Below are 12794 nucleotides of genomic sequence, written 5' to 3' on the forward strand. Positions count from 1 at the left end.
TTGAGGGAAATATTACTTGCAGCAAAGAATTTATTATTGTTTATTTATATTTTTGAAGCAAAGCCCAGGTTTCATTATTGTTAACTGAATTTAGTTCCACATGTACATTATCATGTCAGTGATAGATTGGCTCCTTCCAAGATAATCAAAATCAAATCAATCCTTGAAACATCTTTGTGCACACTGTAGATTCACAAGGCTCTTTGCCAGGTCAATAAATAGCCTGATAAACCAGATAAAACATTTTGAATCTCAAGTGCAACTTTAAATAAGACTGAATTTGTGAATCCCACAACATTCCAATGCAAACAACCTCTCTAAAGTTGAGTAAAGATACAAAAAAAAGACACATGAAGCTGTGTACAGTTCAAAAGTGCTGCTACTTTTGTTATTGATTTGAGATCATCATGGTCTTAAAATTCTTTATTAGTACAAATACAACTTCAAAGAGCTGGAACAAAATAAATCTGTGTGAATTATTCAACGATGACTTGATTACCTTTATACTTTATTAAAAGAATTTAGGCAGACTCTTGAATATTAATATAATATTAACATTAATTGACAGGAAAGCTATAAATACACAGATCACAGAGTAAGCTTCCATGCATATGGATGGATGGGTGAATGAAAGAGCTTCTCCAGTCTCAGTAGTATAACTCCTGATCCCACCAACCTGAGAGAGTACAAGCCATTAATTAATGAATACTGAATGGATGTACAGTAGAGATGTTAATGATGACTGATGGATGGATTTAATGAATCCTGACTTACTTCCTGGATGTCTTCTGACTCCTAACTTCCTGATCTCATCGTAGACAAAGATTAAAATACCATATGGAAGGGGAACAAACCACCACTGGACCCTAAAGCAAAAAAACACAACATGCAAACTTTGGACTACGGGCTACAGCTTTTTTTGTTTGTTTGTTTTTGTGTTGAAAGATGATTTTCTACTTGTGCGTTCCATATCTTTGATTCTTAAAAATTTTTTATTCTTATAAAATTTGTTCTCAGAATTCAGACAACAGAAAACAGACCAATTTTTACTGCTTGTCCAGTCTGAGCTTTGATTTCAGATGGAGACCAGGTGAATGAAGCTTTGTGCGCTCTTACCTGATAGGCATGAAATTGAAGATATTGGGCATTCCAGGGCAGTAACACAGCAGATTACCAAGGCAGAGCTGGAAGACTATGGCAGTAACCAGGACACGGTTCCTGCACACAAATAAGCACATAAATAACCAAACACCCAGCTGGGATCTTGCTGCAATCTTAAGCAGATTAGTTCAGGTTTTATTATTTCCATTTAAATGGACTGTCAAAAACACAATAAGACTCAGATGACTCGCTTGCAGATGAAAACATGAGGTAAAATTTAGAGTTTTATACAGCTGTAAGAGAATTGCAATTTTCTGCAGAGACTTAATATTTCAGCTATTCTTAAATCACAAAATATGTTGTTTAGTAAGGTATTTAAAGCATGTGGCATGGCTCCAGAGAGGAACCTGCTCATGAAACAGCTATAGGGCCTATATACAGTTGTTGTATCCGGTTTCTTAACAAACCAACCTGAATATTCAAAAGAAGAAAATTTAGACTACAATACCATCAACAGGGTTAATCAACTTGGAATAATAATGCTAACATGCTTCCGACACAGAATTAACCCTTTGTTACTTTAGCTGTTAAAATACATTATGCTGAGAGATTTGTTTTAAAGATGAGTCTTTGCTGACCTGAAGAAGCCTTGCTGGAACGCAGACAGACGTCGAGTTTTCCTGATCAGCACATCAGCGATCTGACAGATCTCTATACTGACGAAAAACACAGTGTAGCACGTATATTCCTGGTACAACCTCTGACTGAACGTCTGTAAGCAGAGGAGAGGACATAAGGGAGGAGTTAATTGGTTTCTATGCTGATAAAAATTTGAATACAACTGTGTAGGTTTAACACAGGACAGATAGCTTGGATATTTTTACGTCCACGGTTTGAAAAGGGTCCTTTGTTAGGATTTTTCAGTCTATTACTGACCCATTCTTGTCCATAGCTGTCCTGCAAGTCTTGAAGGTGAACATCCTCCCACTGAGAACGCAGGCCCACGCACAAGAGTGGAAACCAGCCCTCCTGGGCCATGGCTGTGAAATAATCTGTAAAACCTGCATAAGACTGGATGGCTCCTAGAACAGAGAAAGAATAACGGGTTGATAATAATTTAAAAGTATATAAATCTGGCTCATTGGCTGTGCAACACTACTCAGAGATCATAATAGGCAGTGGCTCAGCCCCTCAAAAGGAATTGTGAGTGCATTCTATTAGAGGTGCTGTTTTTATCTGATTTATTCATAGGTTTAACAGTGAAAAATGTGAGTCTTAGCAAAGTTCGTTAGTCGGCTATGCATGTATTCATAGAACTAGAGATACCCTCAGGTAACTTTTATGTGTGCCTGTTTCAAGACCATGTGAAGCAAGTATTCAGTTCAACCTAACTGAAGTTCTTAAAATAGTAATATCGAGTATGAATATTTTGTTGACCAGCAGACAGACAGACAGACAGACACACAGACACACAGACACACAGACACACACACACACACACAATCTCACCTATCTGGAAGTACGAGTACACGGCCAGAGCTTCATTTACCAGACGATCTCGACGAGGGTTCCTGGGCTTCAGGTGCATGATGTCACTCTCTGCTTTCTCATAAGCCAGAGAGACAGAGGGGAACTACAGGAACAGAAAACATATCACTGCACAGCAGATCCGGGAGTGAGGAAGATAAAGGTGTAACTAATTTATTATTAATGTTACCAAATAACCAGCTGTAAGGGCTAAAAATTAAAGTGTACGTGTCACAGTGACACACTCGTCATCTGTTATGATAATAAATTGCAGCTTTAATGATTTAAACACTGCTACTCACGATGTCAGTGGCCAGTTCGATGAAGAGAATAGTGATGCAGCCCAGAGGAAGAGGCACGCTGACGGTGATGTAGATCAGATATGGAGTCAGCTCAGGAATGTTTTTGGTTAGTGTGTAGGCAATAGACTTCTTCAGGTTGTCAAAGATAAGACGGCCTACAGACGAACACACACACACAAAATTCATACGGTGGTCAATGTACAAGTCATCTTCCTCCAGATTCTGTTACTGTATGTATATACAGTAACCAGCAATATAAAAAAAGAAAGTGTATTCCTTTCCACAATATTTCTTTCTGAATTATTTGATTTTGGTAGTTTTTGAAAATCTGGATCCACCATCATGAATATTTAATTCACATTCATTAATGAAAACCAGTCTCACCCTGCTCCACTCCAGTGACAATAGAAGCAAAGTTGTCGTCCAACAGGATCATGTCTGCAGCGTTCTTGGCAGCATCTGAACCGGCGATCCCCATGGCGACACCGATATCAGCCTTCTTCAGAGCTGGCGAGTCGTTCACACCATCACCTGTTACAGCGACGATAGAGCCCTGGGGGGATGAAGGATGACAGCTCCCTCTCACAAGAATGGAAATGCAGTTTGATCATTCACACTGGATATACGACCACATGCAAACCGATCTCTTCCCCTGCTGCTTATTCATTTACAGTCCTACCAGGGACCAATCAGCTTTATAGTGTCTATCCTCCTTTTTTCTTTTTTTCAAATTATATGTCTGGGAAAGTTGCTTTAGAAACATGTTCTTTTAAATGATAAAATTAATTCAGTTAGCCAATCAGTTAGTTAGAAGACACGTTTTAAAGCAAAAGGTGTGTGTGTATGACTATTTCTGTGTGTATTTACCAGACGCTGACAACTCTCCACAATAATCAGTTTCTGCTGGGGAGATGTTCTTGCAAACACCATCTCAGGATGGTTCCGCAGGGCCTCATCTAACTCGTCGCTGCTCATGTCTTTCAGCTGACCGCCGCTGATCACACAAGCACGCGCGTCACTGCACACAGACAACACCGCGTCGGTCAGAATTACATACAATGAACATGTAAAGTCATGCATGTGTGCATCTAGACAAGGCAGTCCAGTGAATCTCTTGTAAATCTTATAAGGTCAGGATGTAGAATTCTGTGGCTCTGCATTGTGGTCACATATTAATATATAGATATATTATAATATTAATATACAGGAATGGATATATTTCCTAAGAGATGAACTCTGTTCAAAGTGTGGACAGCAGCAATCCAATACCTCTTGTTGACTTGTTCAACAGGTATGCGCTTCCTCTGGGCGATATCTTCCACTGTTTCACTGCCTTCTGAGATAATACCAACATTAGCTGCTATTGCCCTTGCTGTAATTGGATGGTCTCCAGTCACCATGACAACCTGTGTTTCCAAGATTAAAAAAAAAAAAAAAAATGAGACAGGGAAATAATCATAACAAACTCACAAAGTGAAAACAGTTGTAAAATTCAGCATTACAAAAGTAATTACACACTTTTCTTAGAATTAAAAACCAGCCCAAACAAGTTGTTTATGAATATGTGGGGCCATGTGAACACACCCTGATGCCAGCAGTACGACATTTCATCACCGCATCTGGTACGGTGGCTCTTGGGGGGTCAATCATTGAGATGAGACCAGCAAAGCACAGTCCTGACGTGGTAAAATTCATCTCATCAGGGTCAAATCGAAAGCCGCGAGGGAACTCTTTCTCATTAAGGTAGAGATGACAGAAACCTGGGAGAGGAGGAAAAAAAAAAAAAAAGAAAAAAATATATATATATTGTGCACCACATGTACTACATCTGTGTACACATCTATGTACTATCTACTCGTCAGTTTATTAGCTACAAAACTAAACACCAGAAATATAATAGAACTAGCTCACTTCAGAAGGTTTTACCAAAAGTGTCATTTTAATTTTGCTTTTGGTATGTGGAGAAAAAAAATATAGTCCAATCTTAACCACAGCAGGTCACAGGATTAGGCCACATGAGTGTTATTAGAAGAACATTCTAACCCAGTACTCTCTCTCCCAGTCCTCCCAGGTCCATGTAAGCGGTCTGAAAAGCTTCTTTCCACTGCTCATCCAGAGGCAGCTCCTGGCCTTTTATTAAAATAGTGGAACAGCGCTCTAAGATACGTTCTGGTGCTCCCTTCATCACCAGCAGGTAGCGTAGGTCCAGTGGATCCTCCAGTTCATGAACAGATAGCTGGAGAGAGAGAGGGATGGTTAACGAAAGATGAATAAAACTGGACATAAATCTATGCTCTTCGATCTGCCATGAATCAAAGAGGGAAACTGTGGATGATGGCCTTGAACACAAAAGAACTCTTTTGCCCACTGTTCTTCTGACTTACAGTGTAGTTACTGATCAAATGGGACACAAACCCCATCAACAACAAAACCTCCTGCTCTCACCTGGAACTTGTTGGTGGAGTTAAAGGGCACTTCCACAACTTTGTTGAAGCGATTACGGTAGTCCATGATGTTCCCTACGGTGAGCTCGGTGAACTTTAGCAGAGCTGTCTCTGAAGCATCTCCCACCACGGCCCTCTGTGTGAGACAGTAAGAAATATATACAATGAGACCGTTCTTACAATAATTTAGAAAACGTTGAAACTGGCGTCTTTTAGCCCAAAATTACAGAATGTAGGCAAACCATCTATATAGAACTTAGACTGAAAATTAAAGCCAGAGCAAGATGTAACATTTTGTCTGCTCAGGAAGTCACCACACGGATGTCAACTAAAAATGTCTTAAAATAATACATACCTTAGGAATAGGTATTCCTTCTTGGTCAGGTTTGAATATAGCTCTGTTACACAAGGAAGCCACTCTCGCCAGTGAACGCCATGTCTCTGATGACTGGTCAAAACTCTGGCCTGGAAACCACACAATCACATGATCACTAAAAGATTACTGAAATGTAAAACAAAATGAATCCACCTTTGAGGAGCAAGCCACACATTACCTTACTGTAGCTTATATTATACCTATATCGTGACATTGCTTGTAACAACAGTATTGATTGATTTCAACAGGGAAAAGGCTTTTATTCATGTGTTTACCTGACTGATCTTCAGTGGTATCAGCAGCGTGGATCTGGTTGTCGAACCAAAGGTGAGCAACAGTCATCCTGTTCTGGGTCAGGGTACCAGTCTTGTCAGAACAGATCACTGAAGTTGAGCCTAAACACACAAGGTTTATAGGTTAAGCATGTCTAAAATGTATGCATAACAGACTCTGCCTGAAAACAACAGAACTCTAGGAAGAGGTACACTAGTACAGTACTAGTCTTGTGTACTAGTCTACTAACCTAATGTCTCCACAGCCTCCAGGTTCTTCACGACACAGTTCTTCCTGGCAAGTCGTTTAGCAGTCAGAGACAGACATACCTGTTAACAAAGACACAGGCTGTCACAGACTGACAGATTATGACAGAGCAGTTGCAAATCTTGGTGCCATAATCCAAAGTAAACACACTGAAACCTTGTGAAGATACCCAGAGACTATAAACAACGAGCAACATTACACAGATTAAAAATCCACATTTGTTGCTGTAACTCACAGTAACTGTAGCAAGTAGCCCCTCTGGCACATAAGCCACCACAATAGCCATGAAGAAGATCATGGCTTCCAGGAAGGCATATCCGATGAACATGGCGACCACAAAGAAGGTAAACCCGAAAAAGATCGCAAGACCAGCAATGATGTCCACAAAGTGCTCGATTTCTATGGCAATGGGTGTCTTCTCATTACCGACACCACTCGCCAAACTGGCAATCCGACCGATGATGGTACGATCACCTGTGTTGATGATCACACCAGTGGCCACACCTGGCGAAGAGGAAGGAGATTTATTCTTATGTTCACTCGTCTGTCAGTGATTACTATCATGGTGCTTCCTGATCAAGACACTTAAGTCGACCCCAGCTAAAGTTGTAACAGAAGAACTTAAACAAAAACAATTAATAATCAAACAAATAATTTTGTACCTTCCAGACAGGTGGTAGAGAAGAAGGCAATGTTCCTGGTCTCCAGTGGATTCTCATGAGTACATTCTGGACTCCTGGTTTGCGGTTCAGACTCTCCTGTCAAGGACGAGTTGTCCACCTGGCACACACACAGTACATTCACAAACTGTTATTGCATGTCCAAATAATAAAAATGGGGGTAGAAGAGGTGGTGTGTGATGATGGATTGGGCAACATCTGTTCCTCAGACATGATTAAAGTTAAAGGAAAGGTTCATTCTTCCACTGTTTGTCACTGTGATTATATGAACATCACACTAACTGGCCTCGTGCAGTTCAATCCAATTGGCACCAAACTCATTGTTGAAAGTAAATTACACTGTCTAGGCTCCTGAGGACTCAATAATTAAAGGGTCACAAAAAGAAAATGCAAACATTTTCACACTGTGTTATAATGTTGAAAAACAGAGGTTGAGAAAATTCAGGTTTTAAAGTCTGAGCTTACATGTGCATCATTACATTTTAAAATTGTCTTAACAAGCAGCATGTCTTTCTTTGTCTATATGTTTGTGCAGTAAGTGTGTATTTTACCTTGCAGCCCTGACCAGTGATGATGCGAATGTCAGCGGGGACTCTGTCTCCTCCTTTGATCTCCACCAAATCCCCCACCACCAGTTCGTTGGCATTGATCTGGTTTTTCTTGCCATCGCGGATCACAATGGCTTGCTATTTGTTTTTAGAGAGACAGAGGTAAACATGAGAGTGGCAGAAAGAGATATAAAGAGATGTAATGAAAAAGAAGCTGTTAACATTGAATTCCAACAATGCATTTTCTATATGTGCAAATTACCTGTGGCACCAGATTCTTGAAGCTGGCAATGATGTTAGTACTCTTGAATTCTTGGTAGTAACCAAAGCACCCGGTCACCACAACGACAGCAATTAGGGTGATGGCCAAGTAAAGCTGAGGTCAGAAAGAAGATGTAATCATAAAAACAGGTAGCTAGAAATGGCTGATTCAAATTGCACTCCTCCCTTTGAAATTTTCCTCTCTTCAATTTCCTTCTGTTGTCTGTCTCTTTCTCTGTCTCATTTGTCCTGTTCAAAGCAGTCCACATTATCTGTAGATTATGCACTCGATCTCTTTTTTTTCCCCCCACAGTGCACTAAAGGTGAAAAACTCAGAATGGTAATATAACTCACATCGTCAAAGCTGGTGAGGTTCCCTCTCCCAAGCTCAATTCCAAAGGCGATGAAGCAGATGACAGCTGCGACCCACATCAGACACTGCAGCCCTCCAGCCAGCTGCCTGGCAAACTTCACATACTCCGGAGTTCCTTTGGGAGGCTTCAGTTCATTAGGACCATCTCTCTCCAAGATTTGTTGGGCGAAGGTGGAGGTCAAACCCTGTGGATGGGGAACAGAAAACAGATTAAATAAGTGACAAAAAAAAAGAAAGAAGAAGAAGAAGATAATGTAACTGGGAAACATCATTGTCTTGGAACTGAAAGGAGCCGTGCAGCTGAAAAGATTTGGGTAAAGAGAAAAGGAAAGCAATTTATAAAGCAATAACCAATAACCAATAAGAAGGATGAAGTGAATCTTTGAAGCTGAAGATGAACATTAAAGAAAGAAAGTCATTACAGAGGAAAATTCTCACCTTGGTAATGCTCGTGTTGTATCTCATTTCCAGCTCTTCAATTGTAATTTCATGGTCGTCCTGCAGGAGGAGACAGAGGGCATCATTGATTCAGAACACACTTCTGAAGAACAGATCAGTGAACTAAGGTGATTTATTCAGAGCTGGTTGTATAAATTGGTCATAACTTCACAGTAGCTGGAATTAAAGTGTGAGTTCATTACTTTTTCTCACGTACTGAGATTATACTGTGCAGCCCTGAGGCTTCTGGAGAATATCCTGTAAAATCACACATTTGTCTATACAGCACACAACTGATTATTGATGCATGAATTTAAAGGCACTACAGCTGTTCTCTTCCTACTCTTTTTTTTTGCCATGTAACTGTCCTTACTATATCCATTTCTTTCTTCATGCCCTCCAGTTTCTCCTTTTTCTTCATCTTTTTCTTCTTCTTCTTGTCCAAGTCTCCATCCATCTCGAACATATCGTAAGCTTCCTAAAACCAGACAGAAATGGGGAAAAAAATATGTACATGTATATATTTATACAGGAAGTCTACAGGATTGCTCACTTATGTGAAAATGTGATGTGTGTGTGTGTTTTGCAGTAAATGAACAAATCGGGACATGTCATATATCAGAGTCCATTCATTGCATCTGCTAACAGGAACTTGTTTAATTGAGTTATTCACTGACATTTATTGAATGACCCTCAGTAACTGACTGAAATAGCTTCTATGAGGAAAAACTATATATTGTACATTTAAAATGTACTAAATAATAACAAAGAACATACATTTTTGTTGCAAATAATAATTGCTTTACCTTTTTAATTTCTAGTGTTCAGTACATAACAACGTGCAGACTTTTTTAAATCATCTGATTTAGTCTTTGTTTTTGTAAGACTTGAATAAATTAAAACATTTTCCCACTTTTTTTTTTTACATTATTAAAAATCTCATCTACTTTCTCCCATAAGTAATAATAAACTCGACGAATGGTCAGCATCTAATCTGCTGGTTCTCTTACCGTTTTACTCATAGTTGCTGTTGTGATAGGGGACTGCTCTCCCAAATCAATGGAGGTCCAGACCACTCGATCTTTCTTCACCCCCGAAATTTTGGCTTCCAGTTAGGGTTCAGTCCCAAACATACACCCTGTATCTCTGGCTCTCTCTCTCTCTCTCTCTCTCACACACACACACACACACAATGGTTAGAAACAGGACAAATTTTCTGGAAAAGCCTTTTATACCTGAAACTCTACTTTTTATACACGCATGCGCACAAACACCTCTGGACACCTACACACACATATGTTTTAAGACGCACTTAAATACGACGACCTACGTAAAATGGTACCTCAAGCAGCAACAATGTCACCCCTAGCCAGGTCACACACAACACACACTCATATATACAAATACACCCATATCACATGCAATGCGTAGGCTAGTGTTACTCCGGCATCTCTTATCTTTCTGCAGCACGTTTCTTTTCCTGATAAACTGATTGGAGGAAGGAGCAGTGAAGGTTAAGACAGACCAATGTCATTTCTACCAGTCTGTCTCACACAGTGCACTACACGACTACAGGCTACTACTATTGGCCACTGAGTCTTTCTATAGGTCAAAATGGGATTGACTGCCTTCGTAGAATAAGTATTAACTGAGAAAAAGTGGCTTTACTAGTCCAGGGAAAATTAGCCATCTTTACTGCTGCCATGTATCTATGAGCTGATGCTCCAGTGCACCCATAGGAAAGAAGACAGAAGAACTTAAATGAGCATGCACAATTCACAGCCTGACAGCTGTGCCACTAGATCAGAGAGTCAACGGTTCCCTGCAGCACCATAAAGCCAAACACAAAGGGAGAAGACGTCAGGGAGAAAATTGCCTGCAGCTGGAGTTAATCAGTTGTCACACCTGCTGCCAATCCCAGCTCATCAGCCGAGCTACAACAGGTAGTCTCAGCCACAGAGGCAGGTTAATGGTGTCAGCATGTCCACTGGGGTTGGGTTTACTCCACCCGCAGGGTAACTGGTTGTGTGATTGCTCCAATGATCACACAGTCCTTCTGCCTGAAACCATTCCCTCCTCTGTCTAGAGCTTCTACCCCTCGCCAGCTTCATGTTTGATTAATACATTCCTCTCTGCAGCTGTGTGCACCTCACTTGTCATGTGGTCTGGTTGCGATGCCCAGCTGGTGATTCCACCACAACAACTAAACACTAAAAACTAGAATTCACTATGATATTAAAAAGTAGAGTCTCAATGTGTACAACAGAAGCATCCTCTCAAACAAACTAACAAGACAGTTTGAATCATGTCTCATGACTCCATGTATCTATCTATCTATCTATCTATCTATCCAGCCTATATTTAGTTTAGTCTCTCGGTCGGTGTATTACAAGATTGTTTGATTAATATGGGACTGACAAAAAGTTCTCATCCAAAATTTAGAGTTTTGGTGGCTTTTGTATCAAAGATTATGCTTTCAGTGACACACAGCACTCCTTTGTGCTGGACTATGCCACTGAGGGTGTCAGCAGCCCTGTCTACATGCTATGAAGAGCTTCTGACAGAGGACCATTACACTGAGAGATGTTAAAAAATATGGTGAACTGTTGCAAATGCAGTAACCCAATTTACAGTTACCCCATCGTAAAATATGGGTTAATAAGTAACATATCCCACATAAAACACATTTAACATTATCAATTTAAATACTACACAGCAAGACAAATTACTCTGCAACATGGGAACATAATGTTATTGAAAAAAGCAGGATTCAAAACTGTTCTAAAATAAACTGTTACCCTGTAAAGGAGGAGTAATGAGCAATTTGGAGCTAAGGTCACTGTGTCCCTTCACTGTTCCTGCTTAGAACATGTTGCGTGCTGGATAAACAACAGCCAGGTAAGATAAGCTGTGTTTTAGAGAGTCAATATTGTACTGTACTGTATACTGCAGAGTGACAGTATAATCAAAGTAATGTTATCAGACTAATATTATCAGCTCTAATTACACATAATAATGGGGACAGGTGAGGAGACAGAGTATAGAGGGGATGATGGAGTCACCTAAGAGTGAGAGACAGGGACACAGATAGAGGGACCAACACACATACCTAAACACACACTAATTTTTTTTCCCCTGGCCTTTAAGTGTCATTTGTAAAAAAGAAAAAAAAAAATCTCAAGAACGTAAGACTTAAGACATTATTGAGTTGGACCACATGAAGCATGACTCTGCATTTCTGGAGTTTGACCCATAGAATTGAAAGTCAGACTATCTCAGTTTCTTCTGCTTCAGTTTTAACTGTTCTTTTTTAAAATCAATCTCTTGCGAGCACCACGACTTTATGGAAGTGCAATACAAAATTGTTGGTGTGATCCTTTGAAACAAATTTGTATTAAATGAAATTAAAGAAAATAGGGGCAAACTGCAGGCCGCTCATAAACTGGATTAAGGTCAGACTGCATTAGTTTCAGCTAAATTTTACCACTGATCAGAAAATTCCAAATTACCCAGGACTTTGTAACTGATTTCACTACCAACACCTAAAGATGAAACTAAAGCAGGAACTTATGGGACCAGGGGTCATTTGTCAGAAATAAATAATAAATGAACTGAAGTCTATATTACATGAGCATTAAGAGTGCTCCAGTGTTTTAGATGTAGCAAATAAATTCTCTGTGTGTAAATCAGGGCATCTCTGACTGTAGCTGTCAAGTAAACCATCGCCTGTTATTTTAGCTTAGGTCATTTCTGAATGTCCAAGCCAAATGACCTCAAAATATGTGCCAGTAAGACCATTTGATTCATACATCTCCAGAACTCAAGTTACTGTGCAGATGCATTATCCGAGTTTTACCTGCCGAAAACTGCACCCCTCCTTTTCAGTCCAACTCTTACATGTATTGTATTTTTTTTTTAATTTATTAATCCGTTCCCACGGATTTTCACCCAAATATTTTTGTTTTTACCACATGACCGCAGGGGGGCTCCGGAGTAACGGGAGATGTGGCAGTAAACTAGGCTAATTCCCTAAAAAAGAAGACACTCGTTGAAAACTCACCTGACGCTGCCTATTTCATAAAACCTTAACATAAACCGGTGGAGAAAAAAAAAACATTTTTATCGCTGAACTTCGGATCACAACTTTTTAACGGAATGAACCAATTACGGCTGTGTCCGCTGATCACGTGACCACACCCAGCGA

General features: G+C 39.9%; 1 protein-coding gene across 1 annotated transcript; it reads right to left on the minus strand.

Moving 5' to 3' along the window:
* Positions 1–236: 236 nt before the first annotated feature.
* Positions 237–9668, minus strand: LOC121186310 (potassium-transporting ATPase alpha chain 1). Its single transcript, XM_041045000.1, has 24 exons — positions 9601–9668; positions 8964–9068; positions 8591–8650; positions 8134–8337; positions 7781–7894; positions 7522–7656; positions 6953–7070; positions 6526–6794; positions 6274–6352; positions 6026–6145; positions 5730–5839; positions 5376–5510; positions 4974–5166; positions 4515–4690; positions 4200–4336; positions 3798–3948; positions 3315–3483; positions 2931–3085; positions 2611–2734; positions 2038–2183; positions 1740–1873; positions 1117–1218; positions 775–866; positions 237–676 (listed from the first exon to the last, which is right to left on the minus strand). The coding sequence occupies exons 1-24, from the start codon at positions 9610–9612 to the stop codon at positions 648–650; spliced, it is 3069 nt and encodes a 1022-aa protein (XP_040900934.1). The 5' UTR covers positions 9613–9668; the 3' UTR covers positions 237–647.
* Positions 9669–12794: the final 3126 nt, after the last annotated feature.

The sequence above is a fragment of the Toxotes jaculatrix genome, chromosome 8 (assembly GCF_017976425.1).
Source record: "Toxotes jaculatrix isolate fToxJac2 chromosome 8, fToxJac2.pri, whole genome shotgun sequence".
In the NCBI taxonomy this organism is placed as follows: domain Eukaryota; kingdom Metazoa; phylum Chordata; class Actinopteri; family Toxotidae; genus Toxotes; species Toxotes jaculatrix.

Coding starts and splice junctions, on each gene's coding strand:
- LOC121186310 (XM_041045000.1), bottom strand. Junction 8,651..8,963: donor TGAAGAAAGAAATGGATATA/GTAAGGACAGTT, acceptor CTCCTCCTGCAG/GACGACCATGAAATTACAAT. Junction 7,657..7,780: donor TCAAGAATCTGGTGCCACAG/GTAATTTGCACA, acceptor AAAAACAAATAG/CAAGCCATTGTGATCCGCGA.